The 21,872-nt window shown below is 47.0% G+C and overlaps 1 protein-coding gene across 1 annotated transcript; it reads left to right on the top strand.

Annotated features, from left to right (window-relative positions):
* Positions 1 to 8,722: 8,722 nt before the first annotated feature.
* On the top strand, positions 8,723 to 18,115 carry LOC141097825 (indolethylamine N-methyltransferase-like). The gene is made up of 3 exons (XM_073585285.1): positions 8,723 to 8,991; positions 9,582 to 9,789; positions 16,017 to 18,115. The coding sequence occupies exons 1-3, from the start codon at positions 8,838 to 8,840 to the stop codon at positions 16,453 to 16,455; spliced, it is 801 nt and encodes a 266-aa protein (XP_073441386.1). The 5' UTR covers positions 8,723 to 8,837; the 3' UTR covers positions 16,456 to 18,115.
* Positions 18,116 to 21,872: the final 3,757 nt, after the last annotated feature.

Below are 21,872 nucleotides of genomic sequence, written 5' to 3'. Positions count from 1 at the left end.
CAGTGATCACCAGTGACATTATACACAGGAACTCTGTATATAGTGTCAGTGTACAGGTAATACAGTGATCACTGGTGACATTATGCACAGGACCTCTGTATATAGTGTCAGTGTACAGGTAATACAGTGATCACTGGTGACATTATGCACAGGACCTCTGTATATAGTGTCAGTGTACAGGTAATACAGTGATCACTGGTGACATTATGCACAGGACCTCTGTATATAGTATCAGTGTACAGGTAATACAGTGATCACTGGTGACATTGTACAAAGGCACTCTGTATATAGTATATAGTGTCATTGTACAGGTAACACAAGCTCACCAGTGATGTATCTAGGTGAAGTCCTTCATCTTTGCTTTTCATCTTTCATCCAGCACAGATCGCCATCACGTCTTCCAGCCAGGGCTTGTCTCTGGAGGAAATAACACAGTTATCTAGAGCTCCACTTGCAGAACACATTACTTAATTTTTTTCCCAACTTTTACACTGCACCAGATGAAGAAGAAAAAAAGGCGACATAGTGTCGCTCTGCACAGTAACAGAACCTCCCCCCATTTAAAACAGTATCCTCAAAAAAATAAAATAAATACATCACTGCAGTAATAATATCCCTTAATTAGCCCCTATGGAAATAATATCCCCCATCCTGGCTCCAGCCATATTTTCTCTCATCCTGCCCTCATGAGTATCCATTCTGCCCCCACATGATCTCCAGATCCTGCCCCATCTGTCTACATCGTATCCATCCTGCCCCATGATCCTGCACCATGTGTCTCCCATCCTGTACCCTGTGTCTCACATTCTGCCCCCTCCTGTGTCTCTCTGTCACATTCTGCCCCCTCCTGTGTCTCTCTGTCACATTCTGCCCCCGTGCCTCACATTCTGTCCCCTCCTGTGTTTCACTGTCACATTCTGCACCCTCCTGTGTCTCACTGTCACATTCTGCCCCCTCTTGTGTCTTACTGTCACATTATGCTCCCATGTCCATTCTGACCCCGTGTCTCACATTCTGCCCCCATGGGCATTCTGCCCCCTACTGTGTCTCACTGTCACATTCTGCCCCCTCCTTTGTCTCACTGTAACATTCTGCCCCATGTCTCACATTCTGCCCCCTCCTGTGTCTCACTGTCACATTCTGCCCCCATGTCTCACATTCTGCCCCCTCCTGTGTCTCAATGTCCCATTCTGCCCCCCCTGTGTCTTACTGTCACAATCTGCCCCATGTCTGCATTCTGCCCCCATATCTTGCATTCTGCCCTCACGTTCTACATTCTGCCCTCATGTCTCACATTCTGCCCTCATGTCTCACATTCTGCCCAATGTCCTTTCTGCCCCATGTCTCACTGTCACATTCAGCCCCCTCCTGTGTCTCACTGTCATATTCTGCCTGCCCCCATGTCTTGCATTCTGCCCCCATGTCTTGCATTCTGTCCCCATGTCTGCATTCTGCCCCCATGTCTGCATTCTGCCCCCATTTCTTGCATTTTGCCCCCATGTCTGCATTCTGCCTCCATGTCTTGCATTTTGCCCCATGTCTACATATTTGGCCCTGTGTGTCTCTAATCCTGCCCCTGTCTCCATATTTGCCCATGTGTCTCCAATCCTGCACCCTGTCTCCATATTTTCCCCTGTGTGTCTCCAATCCTGCCCCCTGTCTCCACATTTGCCCTGTGTGACTCCAATCCTGCCCCCTGTCTCCACATTTGCCTCTGCGTGACTCCAATCCTGCCCCGTCTCCATATTTGCCCCTTTGTGACTCCAATCCTGCCCCCTGTCTCCACATTTGCCCCTGTGTGACTCCAATCCTGCCACCTGTCTCCACATTTGCCCCTGTGTGACTCCAATCCTGCCCCGTCTCCACATTTGCCCGTGTGACTTCAATCCTGCCCCCTGTCTCCACATTTGCCCCTGTGTGACTCCAATCCTGCCCCCTGTCTCCATATTTGCCCCTGTGTGACTCCAATCCTGCCCCGTCTCCATATTTGCCCCTGTGTCTCCAATCCTGCCCCCTGTCTCCATATTTGCTGTGTGACTACAATCCTGCCCGCTGTCTCCATATTTGCCCATGTGTCTCCAATCCTGCCCCCTGTCTCCATATTTGCCCCTGTGTGACTACAATCCTGCCCACTGTCTCCACATTTGCCCCTGTGTGACTTCAATCCTGCCCCGTCTCCACATTTGCCCCTGTGTGACTCCAATCCTGCCCCCTGTCTCCACATTTGCCCCTGTGTGACTACAATCCTGCCCGCTGTCTCCATATTTGCCCCTGTGTGTCTCCAATCCTGCCCCGTCTCCATATTTGCCCCTGTGTGACTCCAATCCTGCCCCGTCTCCATATTTGCCCATGTGTCTCCAATCCTGCCCCCTGTCTCCATATTTGCCCCTGTGTGACTACAATCCTGCCCGCTGTCTCCATATTTGCCCCTGTGTGACTCCAATCCTGCCCCCTGTCTCCATATTTGCCTCTGTGTCTCCAATCCTGCCCGCTGTCTCCATATTTGCCCCTGTGTCTCCAATCCTCCCCCGTCTCCATATTTGCCCCTGTGTGACTCCAATCCTGCCCCGTCTCCATATTTGCCCGTGTCTCCAATCCTGCCCCCTGTCTCCATATTTACCCCTTTGTCTCCAATCCTGCCCCCTGTCTCCATATTTGCCCCTGTGTCTCCAATCCTGCCCCGTCTCCATATTTACCCCTTTGTCTCCAATCCTGCCCCCTGTCTCCATATTTGCCCCTGTGTGACTCCAATCCTGCCCCCTGTCTCCATATTTGCCCCTGTGTCTCCAATCCTGCCCGCTGTCTACATATTTGCCCCTGTGTCTCCAATCCTGCCCCCTGTCTCCATATTTACCCCTGTGTCTCCAATCCTGCCCCCTGTCTCCATATTTGCCCCTGTGTGACTCCAATCCTGCCCCCTGTCTCCATATTTGCCCCTGTGTCTCCAATCCTGCCCCCTGTCTCCATATTTGCCCCTGTGTCTCCAATCCTGCACCCTGTCTCCATATTTGCCCCGTGTGTCTCCAATCCTGCCCCGTCTCCATATTTGCCCCTGTGTGTCTCCAATCCTGCCCCCGTGTCTCCATTCTGCCAGGGATACATATTGCCCCTTTCAAAAATAAAAACTTTCTTCTTACCTGACCTCGCTCCTTCGCTGAAGATGGAGCTGCTGCTGTGTGAGCTGAAAGGACCTGTGGTGACGTCATCGTCATGTGATCAGGGGGTGGATCTGATCAATGCTGAAGGCCTGTGATAATGATGACGTCACCACAGGTCCTTCAGCTCTTCTCTATCTTTCGGATGTCGGGCGCTGTGGCGGCTCTGCTGATGTGTGCGCTGCAGGCCCGATCGCAGCGCACACTTGGGGCCTGCCCGGCGCCCCTATGACGCACAGCACTTGGGGCCCGATGACTGGCAGCACAGGAGCGGGGCCCCTGATCTGCGGGCCCCCTTCTGTACTGATGTTCATCGGGCCCCATACAGCAGTAAGGGCTGTCATGCCCTGATGGCGGCCCTGTCCCTGTCTCTCAGAGAATGACTGTTATCTGGGTGATCTGTGATATATTTTCTAAGATGGTCCATCTTGTACCACTCCCAAAGTTACCATCTTCTTCTGAGTTGGTGCCCTTGTTTTTACAACAGGTGGTTCATTTGCACAGGATTCCTGAGAACATTGTGTCGGACAGAGGAGTCCAGTTTGTTTCCAGATTTTGGAGAGCTTTTTGTTCCAAACTGGGAATTCAATTATCTTTCTCCTCTGCATTTCATCCTCAGACCAATGGGCAGACTGAGAGAACAAACCAGACTTTGAAATCCTATTTGCGATGTTTCATATCTGCTGATCAAGATGACTGGGTCTCATTTTTGCCCTTGGCCAAATTCGCACTAAACAATAGGGCTAGTTCTGCCACTTTGATGTCTCCTTTTTTCTGTAACTTTGGTTTTCATCCTCAATTTTCTTTGGGGCAGGTGGAAGCTTTGGCCTGCCCAAGTGTGGATTCTGTGGGAGAGAGAATGCAGCAGATTTGGGACCAAGTAGTGGATAAGTTGTCCCACTCTCAGGAAAAGGCCCAACGGTTTTCCAACCGGCATAGGACCATTGGTCCCTGGTTTAAAGTGGGTGATATGGTTTGGTTGTCTTCAAAAAATATTCCTATGAAGGTTGCATCTCCAAAATTCAAGCCAAGGTTCATCGGACCTTATAAGATTTTGGAAATCCTTAACCCCGTTTCTTTCCGTTTGGCTCTTCCAGTTACGTTTAATATTCATAACGTTTTTCATAAATCTTTGTTGAAAAGGTTTGTGGAGCCAGTAGTTCCCATGGCGGCGCCCCCTGACCCTGTATTGGTTAAGGGTAATTTGGAGTATGAGGTAGAGAAGATATTTGATTCTCGTCTGGTTAGACGGAGACTCCAATACTTGGTCAAGTGGAAAGGTTATGTCCAGGAGGATAATTCTTGGGTCTCTGCTTCTGACATTCATGCCGAGAGATTGGTTCGTGCTTTTCACCGGGCCCATCCTGATCGGCCTGGTGGCATGGATGAGGGTTCGGTGACCCCTCCTCAAGGGGGGGTACTGTTTTGAATTCTCTTACTTCTGAGTCAGGGCTCCCTCTGGTGGATACTGTGGGTAGTGGAGCTGGCCGGATTGAGAGAGGTCTGCCACCTGATGATGAAGATTGTAGATCTGGGGTTACTGATTGTGAGTATTTAAGTGAAGCAGACTTCCCTCAATTGTTAACATGAAAAGAGAAGGAAGATCCGGCACTGGAGACTTGATAAAATCCACGATGAGTTTTATTCACATAATTTCATGATAAAACCATAAAGGGGAAAACAGACCCCCACGCCTGACGCGTTTCGAACCTTACACCAGGTTCTTCCTCAGAGACATGAAACAAAACAATTCACAAAATGATTGAGCAGCATGCGCTTCATTTACTAAGTAAGAACCAACATATAGTGGTCCGCCAATCAGATAAAGGGGGGTCAGTGGTGATTCTAGACTCACTACTATATCGCAATGAAATTTTATCCATGTTATCTGATATTAATACATATCATCCTCTTAACAATGATCCTACAAGCTGTATTCAGCAGGGTTTACCTGTGATTTTGCAGGAGGGTCTTGCTTTGGGAGTATTGGACAAGCGTATGGCTGATTTTTTATATGTGGATAACCCAGTGTGTCCTGTATTTCACGCCTTACCCAAAATTCATAAAGGCATGTTTCCTCCACCTTTCAGGCCCATAGTGGCCGGTATTGGAGGGGTTAATGAAAAACTCTCCGAGTGGATAGATAGAAAATTACAACCTTTGGTTTTGAAAACACCAGGTCACATTAGAGACACCAAACAGCTTCTGCAGGCACTTCAGGAGGTTGCATGGGGGCCTCACCACACATGGATAACATGTGATGTTGTTGCTCTATATTCATGTATACCTCATGATTTGGCATTATCTGCTGTTTCCACCATTTTGACTGAAAAAAGTAATTTCAGTTCTGATCTTAAAAAATTTATCATTATGGCATTACAACATCTTTTGAACACTAATTTTTTCAAATTTGACACTAAGTACTATCTTCAGGTGTGTGGCTGCCCGATGGGGTCAAAATTTTCTCCTACTCTGGCCAACTTATATATGTCCTTTTGGGAGAACAAATATATATATACTATGGATAATCCCTATTTAGACAATGTATTGGGGTGGGGGAGATACATTGATGACGTGATCCTATTGTGGTTTGATCGTTGTGATGTATCTCCCTCTCCTGGCATGCTTAAGTTTTTTGAGTATATTGGGACTAATTCTTTGAATATTAAATTCACCCACGAAATACATGGCATTTGTGCCACATATCTGGATGTTAAAATTATGGGAGATGTCAAAACGGGGAATATATATACTTCCCTATATAGAAAAGATACCAGTGGTAATGCCATATTGCATGCGGATAGTTGTCACCCGCCACATGTGATACGAAATTTACCGTTGGTTGAATTAATCCGTGCCAAAAGATCATGCTCTAATGACGCTCTTTATGAATCCGAACGTCGTAAAATTTGCACCAGGCTATCAAAAAGGGGTTATAAGAACTGGATGTTAAATAGGGCTATTAAAAAAGTGGATAACAAAACCAGGAGTAGTTTATTGCAGAATGACATGGTACACACTAATCAAAATAAAAATATTCCCACTTTTTCTACCGCTTTCAGTTCAGATTACAAGGGTGTTATTAAAATCATAAATAAACATCTTCCCTTACTGCATCAAGATCCAGTCTTATCGCAGATATTGGCTGGTGGACATAGGTGTGTTCCAAAGAGAGCTAAAAATTTGAGTCATTTTTTGTCCCCCTCATTGTATTTGTCTGATTGCACTAAACCTACGTGGTTAAATTACTTGGGCAATTATAAGTGTGGTGAAAAATTGTGTGGTTTGTGCCGCTATATGGATATTACAGATAGATTTGTTAATTTTAGTACACAACAAACCTACAAAATTAAAACCTACATGAATTGTAACACCACCCACTTAGTGTATATGGCAGAGTGCACATTGTGCAGTTTATATTACATTGGCTGTACCACACGCAGCCTGAAGAGGAGACTAAGTGAGCACATCACCGCTTCTAATCCAGAGTCTATGTCCAGTCGTAGGAATGTGTCTGGCTTGTCCAAACATTTCCTTGAAATACACAAGGGTAATTTATGCAGTCTTAAAGTTAAGGGAATAGAACGGGTATTGAAACCCCCCAGAGGGGGTGACTGGGAACATTTACTACACTGTCGGGAAGCCTTCTGGATACTTGCGTTTGATGCACGATATCCGCAAGGTTTAAATTATAGAAATGATCTTATGTATTTCTATTGAGTGCTGAGATATTTTTTTTTTTTGTTTTTTTTTGTTTTTTTTGTCATTTGAAAGTTGCTATGTATTTATGCATTCATACGTGTGTATTGCACATGTTTTTATATATTCTATGTCTTGTCCATTGTTGTTTAGGTCTTTTCGTTTTTTTTTTTTCTTTCTTCTTGCAAGGGAGTGACTCCACCAGTGATTTGAGGGCTTAGTTGTCTGCCTCTTTGATTATACACATGTGTGGAGTCCCTCTGCTGATTAGGAATGTTTATAATCATTTTTTGAATTGTTTTGTTTCATGTCTCTGAGGAAGAACCTGGTGTAAGGTTCGAAACGCGTCAGGCGTGGGGGTCTGTTTTCCCCTTTATGGTTTTATCATGAAATTATGTGAATAAAACTCATCGTGGATTTTATCAAGTCTCCAGTGCCGGATCTTCCTTCTCTTTTCATGTTTGCAACACATGGTGGTCAGCCATTTGATCCCTAGGCACGACCGGCTTACAGGACTATTTTGGTGAGCACAAATTTCCCCTTCCCCTTCCTAATTTTCTTCCCTCAATTGTTGCTGGTGATTAGTTCTTCCTGTGCAACTTGAGGTCTGCTGTCTCCTGCCTGAGCCTGCATTTTTCAGCTAAGTTGTTCATTTGCTAATCCTTTGCTTCTGATCTGGTTTTGCTTTTTTCTGCTTTGCGGGTTCAGCGTGCTCCCTGCTGGGGGCTGTGCTGGACCCCACTCCATATGTTGCAGCTTGTTTCAGTTTGTTCAGTCCCCTGTTATATTAGTCTCTTTTGCTTTGCTGCCAGTTCATACCAGAATGCTGATATAGTGGGGGCGAGGTCGTGAGACCTCAGTGTTTTTTTGTACATCAGACATGTTGGATTTTTTAGGGGTTTTGCATGATTGCAGACAGTGTCTTTCCTTTCCTATCTAGTCAGTTTGGGCCCCATCATTTGCTCAGTCTATTTTCTGCCTGCGTTTGTGTCTCATATTGTCTCACCGACAATATATGTATGGGGGCTATCTATTTATTTGGGGTCTACTCCAGGGCAGTTTCTTGCTTTAGGCTTAGTTAGCTCTCTGGCTGTGCCGATGCATCTAAGGCATCATAGGTACGCTCCACGGCTAGTGCTAGTTGTGTTGTTAGGATTAGGGGTCTACAAACCGCTAAGTTACCAACCTTTCTGGTGTCCTGATGGCCTAGCCTATTCCTGCCATCTTCCTCGGTGACCTGTTCATAACAATTAGTGCAGCGGTGGGACGAGTCCTCTCACCTGCCAGTTCCCTACTTAGAGATAAGAGCAGGGCAAGTGAGGGATTAGGTATCCTGCACAGAGACGAGGTGAAAGAACCCATATAGGGATGATAGTGAGATCAGGGCACTTCCTCACGTGAGTGCAGGAGGTGTCCATTTTCCCATTGCCTATCGACAGGGCCACCTTTGCTATAGTTTACCTGGTGTTCCCTTGTGTGTTATGCTGTTTGGTGACTGACCAACCGTTGGGTCGTGTCACACTGGGTCAGTCACTCCGTGACACACTCCTTCTGGCCACAATCTACAGCCAGGGGTAAACTAGGAGAGACACCAGTCTCTAGTTATGGCATTATGGGACCGACACCGATCTAACAGTTATTAAATTTTTATCACTGATATTAGTGGCTAGAATACCCCCTTACCCCCTTTATCTGTAGCCCAATCTAAGCAAATACCAATTGGTTTCTTTAAGAAAGCCTATATCTAATGAGGAAGCAGAATGGTAAGATTCTCCCCATCTCACTTTAAAAAGGGTTAAAAAGAGTGGCTTTCCTCCAATTCAGAAATCTGATTGCACTTCATATTTCAGCTTTGTACAGAAGCCTTTGGCCAGATGCCACCACTGTACTGCAACTTTTAGCCTGTTCACTCCTGTACATGGAGACGGATCAGCCAGACAATTAAAAGCACATTGTGTTCAGTTTACTGCAAGGACTGCAAAAATGGAGACGTCATTTACTGATAAAGACACTTATCAAGATATCTTTGATCCGGAAGGTTACTTAAACACCTATTATAATCCCAAATACGGATTATTGGTGCTTGATGGATTTCTTGACTTTGCATTGAAGAAACTCTATCAGGCTTTCGGTAAAAGTAAGTACCGCAGTTCAGTTGTGAGTATATTTGCTTCTGAAGATTTTTTTTAACTTTATATTGTTGCACGGGTGGTCAAAATCACAGTTCTGTGTCTTTATAATCTAGAAATTAAGTTGTTAATAGAGCATTGCGGTTGGCACTCATGACTCGAAGTGTGGGAGTAATCCCGGAGTCAGTAAAGTCCATGCTGACGGACATGGTATAGGAAATCTCTTGGCACACTGCTTAGGCGTGTGGGAAGCGATAAGATGCCTGATATCATTGTCCGTTTATATCCAAAAAGTTGCAGATTATGTTGTTGATGTAGTTTTTAGCACTGCCCAGAATTAGAAAAAAAAAGATCTATTTTTCATTCCAAAAACACCACTTGTATCCATGGGTTCTGCTAAGATTATAACATAGATAAGCTGCAATTACGGGCTCTTGTGGACAAAAGTTCTGTTTATGGTTAACGTTAGACCCTTTTTTCAATCCTGTACAATCTCTTTAGATATACTGCTGTGTTAAAATACTTTTTGTTTGACCAATTCAGGGTGGGACTACAAACTTCAATGAAATAACACGTATAAACCCTTTTTGCATTAAAGGGGGTGTCAAGGGAAAAACACTGATCGATATCGGCCATGGACCGACCATTTATCAAGACCTTTCAGCATGTGAATCTTTTGATGAGATCATTGGTGCTGACTACACAGATCGCAACCGAGAATACTATGAACGAAGCTTGAGAAATGAAGCCGGAACGTTCGACTGGACCAACGTTATTCAAAAAGTCTGCGACATGGAAGGGAAAGGGTACGTGCCATTATTTTATGAGTCTAGTCTTTATTTTATGACTCTAGTCTTTAAAAGTTGGGTTGAAGGTGAGAGGTAAAAAAAAATCTACCTGGGTGTCATAGAAAATGGTATTTTACACTAAGTCATAGGGTTTACTGAAGATAATGATGGCATCAACAAGTCATAACATGCAATTATCCTGACCCAGGACTGGAGGTGATATCAAAGAAAGGGGAGATGAGAAAGAACAGATCAGGTTTTAAAAATGCAAGACTTTGTATGTTGGTGCCTTTTTTGGGGATCAATCAAATGAAAGACCTGTCCCAATTTCTGACCTATGCACAAAACTAGAGTGTTAGGTTTCTGGTTTGTTTCCGTTTATTTTAAGAGACTTTTTTGTGCTCTTTTTATCTTCTTTGTTTGCATTTTTTAAGCACCGTGACTGTTTTCATCATATTAAACTACTTTTAATAAGTTCTGTCTTGCATTCTTCTAATCCATGAGGGCTTCTGAGAAGTGCTAGCTCTTGAACCAAATTTTTGTGGTGCCAATTTTGAGTAATTATTCGTAAGTATCAGTTCTACATTGGGGGGCTGTAAACATTGTAGATAGATTAGATGGTCTTGAAGTAATTGCCCCGTCATACCCACACATCATGCTAGCTCCAGTGAGGATGGTCATGACACTCAGGACTTAAAACTTTGTGTGTCCTAACCAGGGCCGTATTTGCCGCTAGGCACCCGCGGGCACGTGCCTAGGGTGGGACGATGCGGGGGGCGGCACCTGGGCAAAGTTTTTTTTTCTTATAATAGAAGTCCGGGTCGGATCCTCCCCTCTGCTCCCCTCTCATCCCCTCTCCTCCCCTCTTGAAGACATCATACTCACCTCCTCGGCTCCAGCGGTGCCTGCACCTCCGATGGTCTCCGGCGCCGGCATTCTTCCTGTGTGTGTGAGCGGTCACGTGATACCGCTCATTACAGTAATGAATATGGACACCACTCCTCTCCCATAGGCGTGGCATCCATATTCATGACATTAATGAGCAGTATCACGTGACCGCTCACACACACAGGAAGAATGCTGGTGCCTGGAGCAGTAAACGTGAAACATGCAGGAAGCGCAAGGTGAGCCCAGCTATGCATACAGGGAGGGGAAGATGAGTATGAGACTGAGGGGGGAGATGAGTATGAGCCCGGGGGGGAGATGAGTATGAGCCCAGAGAGGGGAGATGAGTGTGAGCGGGAGGGGGCTGGAGATGAGTATGAGCCCAGAGGTGAGGGAGGGGGGAGATGAGTATGAGCCTGGGGGGAGATGAGTATGAGCGGGGGGGATGAGTATGAGCCCAATGGGGAGGGAGGGGGGAGATGAGAATGAGCCCAGTGGGGAGGGAGGGAGGAGATGAAAATGAGCCCAGTGGGGAGGGAGGGGGGAGATGTGAATGAGCCCAGTGGGGAGGGAGGGAGAGATGAGAATGAGCCCAGCAGGGAGGGAGGGGGAGATGAGAATGAGCCCAGCAGGGAGGGGGGAGATGAGACTGAGCCCAGCGGGGAGGAAGGGAGGGGGGAGATGAGAATGAGCCCAGCGGGGAGGAAGGGAGGGGGGAGATGGGTGCATTGAGGAGATGGCTGCACTAGGGAGATGGGTGCCCTAGGGAGATGGCTGCCCTGGGGAGATGGCTGCACTAGGGAAATGGCTGCACTGAGGAGATGGCTGCACTAGGGAAATGGGTGCACTGAGGAAATGGGTGCACTGGGGAGACGGGTGCACTGGGGAGACGGCTGCACTGGGGAGACGGGTGTACTAGGCAGATGGGTGCACTAGGGAGACGGCTCCACTAGGAAGATGGAGACACTGAGGAGATGGCTGCACTAGGGAGATGGGTGCACTGAGGAAATGGCTGCATTGAGGAAATGGCTGCACTGAGTAGATGGTTGCACTGAGGAGATGGCTGCACTAGGGAGATGGCTGCACTGAGGAGATGGCTGCACTAGGGAGATGGGTGCACTGAGGAAATGGCTGCACTGAGGAAATGGCTGCACTGAGGAGATGGCTGCACTGAGGAGATGGCTGCACTGAGGAGATGGCTGCACTGAGGAGATGGCTGCACTAGGGAGATGGCTGCACTGAGGAGATGGCTGCACTGAGGAGATGGCTGCACTGAGGAGATGGCTGCACTAGGGAGATGGGTACACTGGTGTGATGGCTGCACTAGAGAGACGGCTGCACTGAGGAGATGGCTGCACTAGGGAGATGGCTGCTCTAGGGAGATGGCTGCACTAGGGAGTTGGGTACACTGAGGTGACGGCTGCACTGAGGAGACGGCTGCACTGAGGAGACGGCTGCACTGGGGAGACGGCTGCACTGGGGAGACGGCTGCACTGGGGAGACGGGTGCACTGGAGAGACGGCTGCACTGGGGAGACGGCTGCACTGGGGAGACGGCTGCACTGGGGAGACGGCTGCACTGGGGAGGCGGGTGCACTGGGGAGATGGCTGCACTGGGGAGATGGCTGCACTGGGGAAACGGGTGCACTGGGGATACGGGTGCACTGGGGAAATGAGTGCACTGAGGAGATGGCTGCACTGGGGAAACGGGTGCACTGGGGAAACGGGTGCACTGGGGAAACGGGTGCACTGGGGAAACGAGTGCACTGGGGAGATGACTGCACTGGGGAGATGGCTGCACTGGGGAGACGGCTGCACTGGGGAGACGGGTGCACTGGGGAGATGGCGGCACTGGGGAGATGGCTGCACTGGGGAGACGGGTGCACTGGGGAGACGGGTGCACTGGGGAGATGGCTGCACTGGGGAGATGGCTGCACTGGGGAGACGGCTGCACTGGGGAGACGGCTGCACTGGGGAGATGGCTGCACTGGGGAGATGGCTGCACTGGGGAAACGGGTGCACTGGGGATACGGGTGCACTGGGGAAACGAGTGCATTGAGGAGATGGCTGCACTGGGGAGATGGCTGCACTGGGGAGATGGCTGCACTGGGGAGATGGCTGCACTGGGGAAACGGGTGCACAGGGGAAACGGGTGCACTGGGGAAACGAGTGCACTGAGGAGATGGCTGCACTGGGGAGATGGCTGCACTGGGGAGATGGCTGCACTGGGGAGATGGGTGCCCTGAGGAGATGGGTGCCCTGAGGAGATGGGTGTACTGAGGAGATGGGTGCACTAGGGAGATGGCTGCACTGAGGAGATGGCTGCACTAGGGAAATGGGTGCACTGAGGAAATGGGTGCACTGGGGAGACGGCTGCACTGGGGAGACGGCTGCATTGGGGAGACGGGTGCACTAGGGAGATGGGTGCACTAGGGAGACGGCTCCACTAGGGAGATGGAGACACTGAGGAAATGGGTGCACTGGGGAGATGGCTGCACTGGGGAGATGGCTGCACTGGGGAGACGGGTGCACTGGGGAGATGGCTGCACTGGGGAGATGGCTGCACTGGGGAAACGGGTGCACTGGGGAAACGGGTGCACTGGGGAAACGAGTGCACTGAGGAGATGGCTGCACTGGGGAGATGGCTGCACTGGGGAAACGGGTGCACAGGGGAAACGGGTGCACTGGGGAAACGGGTGCACTGGGGAAACGAGTGCACTGGGGAGACGGCTGCACTGGGGAGATGGCTGCACTGGGGAGATGGGTGCCCTGAGGAGATGGGTGCACTGAGATGGGTGCACTAGGGAGATGGCTGCACTGAGGAGATGGCTGCACTGAGGAGATGGCTGCCCTAGGGAAATGGGTGCACTGAGGAAATGGGTGCACTGGGGAGACGGCTGCACTGGGGAGACGGCTGAACTGGGGAGACGGGTGCACTAGGGAGATGGGTGCACTAGGGAGACGGCTCCACTAGGGAGATGGAGACACTGAGGAGATGGCTGCACTAGGGAGATGGGTGCACTGAGGAAATGGCTGCACTGAGGAGATGGCTGCACTAGGGAGATGGGTGCACTGAGGAGATGGCTGCGCTAGGGAGATGGGTGCACTGAGGAAATGGCTGCACTGAGGAAATGGCTGCACTGAGGAGATGGCTGCACTGAGGAGATGGCTGCACTGAGGAGATGGCTGCACTGGGGAGATGGCTGCACTAGGGAGATGGCTGCACTGAGGAGATGGCTGCACTGAGGAGATGGCTGCACTAGGGACATGGCTGCACTAGGGAGATGGGTACACTGGTGTGATGGCTGCACTAGGGAGATGGCTGCACTGAGGAGATGGCTGCACTGGGGAGATGGCTGCACTGGGGAGATGGCTGCACTGGGGAGACGGGTGCACTGGGGAGATGGCTGCACTGGGGAGATGGCTGCACTGGGGAAACGGGTGCACTGGGGATACGGGTGCACTGGGGAAACGAGTGCACTGAGGAGATGGCTGCATTGGGGAGATGGCTGCACTGGGGAGATGGCTGCACTGGGGAAACGGGTGGACAGGGGAAACGGGTGCACTGGGGAAATGGGTGCACTGGGGAAACGAGTGCACTGAGGAGATGGCTGCACTGGGGAGATGGCTGCACTGGGGAGATGGCTGCACTGGGGAGATGGGTGCCCTGAGGAGATGGGTGCACTGAGGAGATGGGTGCACTAGGGAGATGGCTGCACTGAGGAGATGGCTGCACTGGGGAGATGGCTGCACTGGGGAGATGGCTGCTCTGGGGAGACGGGTGCACTGGGGAGATGTGTTATGATTGAGTCACCGTAGGAGGCAAAAATAGAAATGCTAGCTAAGTCCAGAAAACCAGAGAAGTTGGCAGCTATCAGATTGCAGACCCCTGAACCTATCAACACAACTAGCAGTAGCCGTGGGGGGCTCCTACGATGCCCTAGGCCCCTCGATCACAGCCAGAGGACTACAAACCCTAAAGACAGAAAGGGAAATCTAAACTGCCCCAGAGCAGACCCCAAAGCAAAAGGCAGCCCCCCACATATAATGACGGTGAAGCAAGAAGAACAAAACACAGACAGAAAGATAGACTGAGCAAAGATGGGGCCCACGCTAGCTTAGATAGGAAAGGACAGGAAGGCTGCTGTCTGCAATCCGTGAAAAACCCTATGAAAATAAGAGCCAACAAACTGACAGTAAAAAAGGCCCTGAAGACGCTAGGCTTCAAAAAAGCTATGTCAGTACTCAGGAATATTCTGAAGACAGAGCAACACGCAAAAGGAGATTCAGCTCACCCCAGCAGGGAATGGCAGAATCCAGAAAAGCAAGGAAAACAAAACACTAATGCAAAAAGGCAAAGCAGAAATCTTAGCTTTAGATGAGCAGGAATCAGACTGGTTTCCTAGAAGTCCACAGAGAAATCACCCGCAGGCCAGAAGGGCGTCGGCAGCCTTATATCCAGTCATTAACTCCACTCAGCCAGTCATCATCATCAGCCCCAGGTGTTTGACAATCAGGCTCACTACCTTTCTTCACCAGAAGAGGGAGTTCCTCGGGCCTCAGTAGTGAAGGGGGAAATGAACTCACAACAGAGATGGCTGCACTGAGGAGATGGCTGCAATGGGGAGATGGGTGCACTGGGGAGACGGGTGCACTGGGGAGACGGGTGCACTGGGGAGGCAGGTGCACTGGGAAGGCGGGTGCACTGGGGAGATGGCTGCACTGGGGAAACGGGATCACTTGGGAAACGGGTGCACTGAGGAGATGGCTTCACTGGGGAGATGGCTGCACTGGGGAGATGGCTGCACTGCAGAGATGGCTGCACTAGGGAGACGGGTGCACTGGGGAGACGGCTGCACTGGGAAGATGGCTGCACTGGGGAGATGGCTGCACTGGGGAGATGGGTGCCCTGAGGAGATGGGTGCACTGGGGAGATGGGTGCACTGGGGAGATGGCTGCACTGGGGAGATGGCTGCACTGGGGAGACGGCTGCACTGGTGAGACGGGTGCACTGGGGAGACGGGTGCACTGGGGAGACGGGTGCACTGGGGAGATGGCTGCACTAGGGAGATGGGTGCACTGAGGAGATGGCTGCACTGGGGAGATGGCTGCACTAGGGAGATGGCTGCACTGGGGAGATGGCTACACTGGGGAGAAAGGCTACTTTCACATCAGCGATTTTTGCCAAAGTGTCTGCATTCGTCGTGCTCATGAATGGGGGAGGCAGCACTAAAAGTGCCTAGGGCAGCATATACTCTAAATACGGCCCTGGTCCTAACTTAAATGATTCCTCTTCAAAAATGAGACATGTTACAGGATATTAACTTATTGATTTCAAGATTATCTGTGATTTTGTTTCAGGATGTCAGTAGAAGAGAAGAAGAAAAAGCTTAAAGATACCGTAAAGAAAACTCTGAAATGTGATGTCCTCAATGACAACCCACTAGAACCACTGGTGCTGCCCCAGGTTGATTGTGTGATGTCTCTTGGCTGTTTGGAGTGCGCTTGCAGTGATCTGGACACCTATCGAAATGTCCTTAAAAATGTCTCTTCTTTGTTAAAACCAGGGGGTCATTTAATTATAATGGAGATTCTTAACTGCAGCACGTACTTATCCGGGGGTAAGAGGTTCTCCTGTCTGGTGCTGACAGAGGACTTTATGCGAAGTGCTATAATGGAGACGGGATATGAGATCATAGATATGGAAGTCATCCCCAGAAAGTACGACAAGGACCAGTATGAGCTGTGCAACCATGACTCCAGCTTGTTTGTTCTGGCTCGCAAAGTTAAAACTCCTTAGTGGGAGCCGAGGAGAGAGAAAAAGTCTGATCTATGAATATTAGCTTATTTCTAATCAATGCTTAGTTATGGAAATTTACAAACATGAATCGTAATTTTTCAAAAAGGAAAAACTTAAAGGTGTTGTCAAGTAAAAAAAAGTAACTTATTGTGGGGTACAGACTGCTGAGACCCCCACCAATTGGGCACTTTTATCTCTATTAGGGTGGAACAGCAGAGCACATGATAGACCACTGCTCCATTCATTCACTATCAGCAGCTGAACGCTACATTCAACTTTTTCTGGCAAGTCATTAAAAATTGAATGGAGCGGAGGTCACACGTGCAGTGCTATTCCATATGAATTCTGCTAATTGGTGCTGATCTCAGTGGTCAGACCTCCAATGACCAACAGGTTATCCACTCTGTGGATAGATGATAACTTGCTTTCACCGGAAACGGGTCTTATATACATAAGATGAGACTATCTCTCTCCCGGCAGCTCATGGATAAAGAAGGATCGGACTGTTGTAATTTTGATGGTGGATCCTTTTATTTTCAGCAAAAAGCGAAAATAATCTGTTACCAGAGACACATGGCAGATTATTTCTCCTCCTTCTCCATCAAAAACACAAGAGCTCATACATATGGGGGAATCACAAGTTTGACCATCTTCAGGGCTTCAATGGTTAGAGTCTGTATGGTAGTAGAGAGTACCTCTACTGCAGTGTGCAGAGACTTACGGCAGTGTGCAGTGGCTCTACTGTAGTGTCCGGAGACTACACAGCTATGTGCAGTGCCTCTACCATAGTGTGCAGAGACTGTATGGCAATGTGCAGTGCCTTTACCGTAGTGTGTGGAGACTGTATGGCAATGTGCAGTGCCTTTACCGTAGTGTGTGGAGACTGTATGGCAATGAGTAGAGCCTTTACGCTAGTATGCAGAGCATAAACATGTAACCAGACGTGCTTATCTGCCTCGTCCAGATGAAAATCACTTCAAATAAGGAAGCTATTTTTCTAATGGAGGAGACTGATGGGCATGTTTGATCACAAGTTACTCCTCCACTTGGGAAGAGAAGAGCTGTGCAGCCTCTCAGGAAGGAGAAGAATCTGAAAAACTAAATATTAGTAAGAGCAACAAAATCATGTCTCCCAATAGACTTTTTTTTAGACAACCCCCTTTAAGAATATTAACCAAACTAGAGACACCTAGGATCTATCTATCTATAAAGTCATAAAAAAGCGAAATTCATGGGTCAAAGACGAATGCAAGAAAATCATCAAAAGTAGAAACTCTCCCACCACAAAAAAAGACACATCTGGGAAGTATGACTCAGGTTCCGTTTTTTTTTTAAAAGAGTATTTTTCAGTCGTATTCACACCTAAAGATAACATTAGAAGTCACAGGGCAAAGACTTTCACTGACACACATCTTTAGAAAAGCATAGCCACTTTCATCTTAAAACAGCACCACCACAGGTTGTAAGAGGTATAGCAGCTCAGTAGCATTCATTCCAATGCAGCAAAGCTTAGTAGCAAGTAAAGGGTTTTTAATGTAAAGATAAAATGTACATTTCTAATCAAACATATCTTGCGAGAACTATGAAAAGCAAATGACTGTTTTGTATCATGCATCTATATGTATTACTGATCCTAAATAAAGCATGCATCCTCATGAAACTCATTTTTTGTTGTTAATAAATGGTATGTTAGAACATTTTAACGGGAGCCTGTCTGAAAGTTTTAACCCTTCCTAAAGCATTAATAGGATTGTGTAATCCTTTTAATCCCTTAAGCCCCAAGGGAGGTTTGTACGTTCATGACCTGGCCAATTTTTACAATTCCGACCACTGTCCTTTTATGAGGTTATAACTCTGAAACGCTTCCATGGATCCTGGTGATTCTGACACTGTTTTCTTGTGACATATTATACTTCATGTTAGTGGTAAAATTTCATTCATACAACTTGCGTTTATTTGTGAAAATAACAGAAATTTGGTGAAAATTTTGAAAATTTTTATGCCCTTAAATCACAGAGATACGGTGTCAAGGGAGTTTGAGTCTTCCAATTAGAAATCGTCCAGACCTGAATAAGTAAGATGCTTCTTTACTGGACATGCCGGCATGGAGAGAGAATGACGACCACACCAGGTGTGGGCCGTCCTCTGTCTAACTCAATACATATTCTTAAGAGTTTAAATAGCAAAGCCGAAAGGGTGTAGAAACATATTGCGTTTGCAAAAAAGAGTACATACAATATGCTGAGCTTGTTAGAAATCCTTATCTACAGTTACCATAGAAGTCACGCAAGACAAGGAAAGCAGCTAACGTTCACAAAAAGTAACACCCATGTATTACATCAGCTGAAAAGAGTTTCAAAGTCTTAAGCAAAAATAAATGGCATATATGCAGTCATGTGTATAGATACATATATACATACATATATATACATACACACACTCATACATACATACACGCATGGGTATATATATACATATATATATATATATATACACATACACCCACGCACACAAAAGAAAGGACTTTATTACAATTAATATAACATTCCCTCATCTTGTAATAAAATCATTTATCTGTACACATTGGAGACAGATTTCTTTTTGTCAGATTTCACAGAAGATCTTCTTATAATCTAGAGGGAGATTAATATGTTCAGTATATTTATCATTAAGTCCAAAAATTTTCATTCTTTCGTTGGATTCCAAGGTCTCCATTCCTTGATGCATAGTTTTTGTTATGGCAGAGTCAATCAGTCTTTGAACAAGTCCTCTAATGCATAGAATAGCGCAGCATCCACAAACAATCAGCACTCCGGCCACGATGGTAAGAGATGTCAACGCAGAAGTGAATAATCCGGACCATTTCCCAAACCATCCTTCAGTCCAGGAATATGTCGTCATATCCAGAGTTCTCAGCTAATTCATTAGACAGGGCAGTCAGTCCATCAAGAGCTTTGGAGATACTCCCATCAGGATCTGTATCAGGGATAAAGGGTGCAACAAAAATCCTCCAAACATTTTATATACACCTCCCTTTTCTGCTACTAACTTGTCTAATGCCATCCTATTCTACCAAGCCATGAGAGGAGTTGGTCCTAATTGCTCAGCTATCCCTTTAACTGCATCTCGGGTATAATTAAAAAATCTCTGTTGGTTATAGTATAAGTAATTTATCCAATCTACATTCATTTTTATAATCACCCACCAAATTATGGATTCCCACCCGGCTGCTACCTGGTTCCTAGCCTTGTACTCGTCGGACACTCCCCTGGGAACTCCAATGTCATCTCTGTAGATACTAGAATGGAAGGATCCTTGCAGAGTTTCACGCTTCTGTCTCTTCCACTACGTACCTTTGGCCATATCCCTGTTGACAACAGGTGGAACGGCATGATTAGCTGGACCACCGCACAATCCCCTCGGGAACCATGTGGTAGTCTGGCTCCTATGCTTTTATCACCGCATAGCCACCATACATCCGCTCTCAGGGTAGTGTGATCTGACCATATGGCTGAGTACTTGGCCCTGTGGGAGACAATGATCCATTCTCTACAAGAGTCGCCTTGGAGCTCTCCGAAGTTGTACCCATGCCCTGGAAGACTAAAACAAGTATAGTTACCACGTTTAGCAATCACCTGTGGTGGGATATCCACTTTCTCAAGAGGGGGATATAAAAATGATAACATTTTACATTTTCCATTCATTTTCTGAGCAGACATAAGTTTTATTATATAACTTAATTTTTTTAAGCTTTTTGCAGTGTAGTTAAGCCATTCTAACCATTCATTCTTCTCCTCATAGCCTCTCTCTAGAGCTAGTTTATCTTCATAAGTTAGGTTAGACAATCCAACTATGAACCCTATAGACTCTGTTAGGGTTAATTTCTGACATACCTTCCTTGGATCTACGTATGCTATTATTCTGAACTTCTATGTAGAAATGTCCTATTGGCTCTAATCCTGACATATCAGCTCCTATAAACTTTGATCCCTCATCTTAGGGTTTTTTAAAAGTTCTCAGTAGCTGATTACAATTATTCTTATTTGTGTAAGGGGATCTCCTTTTCCCTAATGGAGAATCAGGCTTTAAAATCTATGTAGCCATAAGGCTTATACCTATAGTCTCGGGCTGCAATTGTCCATGCTGCTTTACTCCAGTCACACACATACGTCCCCTCTGCTATTAGAGCTCATAACACAAACATACTTATCAGACTCTGCTAGTTTCACAGCTTGTTCCCTGTCTCTGTATCATTTATACAACAGACAGAAATCCAGTAACATGGCGGCTTCCTGCCCGATTTCAAAAGTAAGATTCAAAGTCTCAAATCTGAAACCATTCTACCACCCTGAACTTTCCTCTCCTGCTGGGTCTATTACCCTCCAATCTCCCATCACTATGGTCACGAAGAATATATATGTGACTAACCCTGATGTACACATCCTAGATCTGACCGTCTTGTCCGGGTAGGGGGATGAATGGGAGACTTCACCAGTTTGAGACAAGCTTTCCCTTGTGGAAAACCTCCCTTTGTAGCTGGACTTTGACAAGCAAGTCAGATCCTACCCTGTCCCTTCCTGTCTGACAAGTTTATAGTATGAGAGATGGATCCAAGAATCTTGACCGCAGTAGAAGTCTACAGGACTTGGTAAGGACCTTCCCACTTAGGATGGTGCTGGTGTCTCTTCTTTATCACTTTCACAAGGACCCAGCCTGCAGGTTTCACGATCTTAGGTTTTCTTAGTGGGTTTCCTGGAACAAGACTACGAGTAGAAACTTCTTTGTGAGTTAATATCTTAGCCACATATTCTGCTAATGTACAATCAACTTCCTCATCTATCCTTTTAGAGGATTTTAACTGAGGTAACAGAAAAGATCTCCCGTATATGACTTCAAAGGCTGTCAGCACTACCAATGTCCATGTGACATATTTAGTACAACCAATAGGAGACAGTACAACCAATTTTTCCTGTTTCCTGCATGGTCTTTGTCAACCTATTTTTCAAGATCCCACTGTGTCTCCCAACCAGTCCGGCTGACTGAGGATGACAGGCACAGCGGTTTCCCAACTCAACTGACAATGTTTTAGGTAATAATAACATTACTTAGTTTACTATATATTTTCTGGAACCCCAAATCTTGGTATGACTTCCTTTAGAAGGGTCTACGGTACATTAATGCACCAGGGTGGACAGCTTCAATCCACCTGCTGAAAGCATCCATAATAACAAGGCCGGACTTTTTCCCTCACACTTGTTCAATAAAATCCATACAAATGTGTTGGAATAAGTATTCAGGGTGAGGACATTGTCCTCTCTTTGGTCTCAGATTCCCTTAGAAATTATTTTTGCACAAGTAACGCAGATTAAACAAAAATTTTAATAGTTAGTAAAGCCATACATCATAAATACATAAGA

This window comes from Dendrobates tinctorius, unplaced genomic scaffold (genome assembly GCF_039654945.1).
Source record: "Dendrobates tinctorius isolate UK_male_01 unplaced genomic scaffold, ASM3965494v1 ptg000086l, whole genome shotgun sequence".
Taxonomy (NCBI): domain Eukaryota; kingdom Metazoa; phylum Chordata; class Amphibia; order Anura; family Dendrobatidae; genus Dendrobates; species Dendrobates tinctorius.
This window is presented reverse-complemented; position numbering and strand designations above follow the sequence as displayed.

Excerpts from the sequence above, each read along its gene's own strand:
- LOC141097825 (XM_073585285.1), top strand. The coding sequence starts at position 8,838 with ATGGAGACGTCATTTACTGATAAAGACACTTATCAAGATATCTTTGAT. Across the intron at positions 8,992-9,581 it reads CTATCAGGCTTTCGGTAAAA|GGGGTGTCAAGGGAAAAACA; the intron begins GTAAGTACCGCA and ends TTTGCATTAAAG. Across the intron at positions 9,790-16,016 it reads TGCGACATGGAAGGGAAAGG|GATGTCAGTAGAAGAGAAGA; the intron begins GTACGTGCCATT and ends ATTTTGTTTCAG.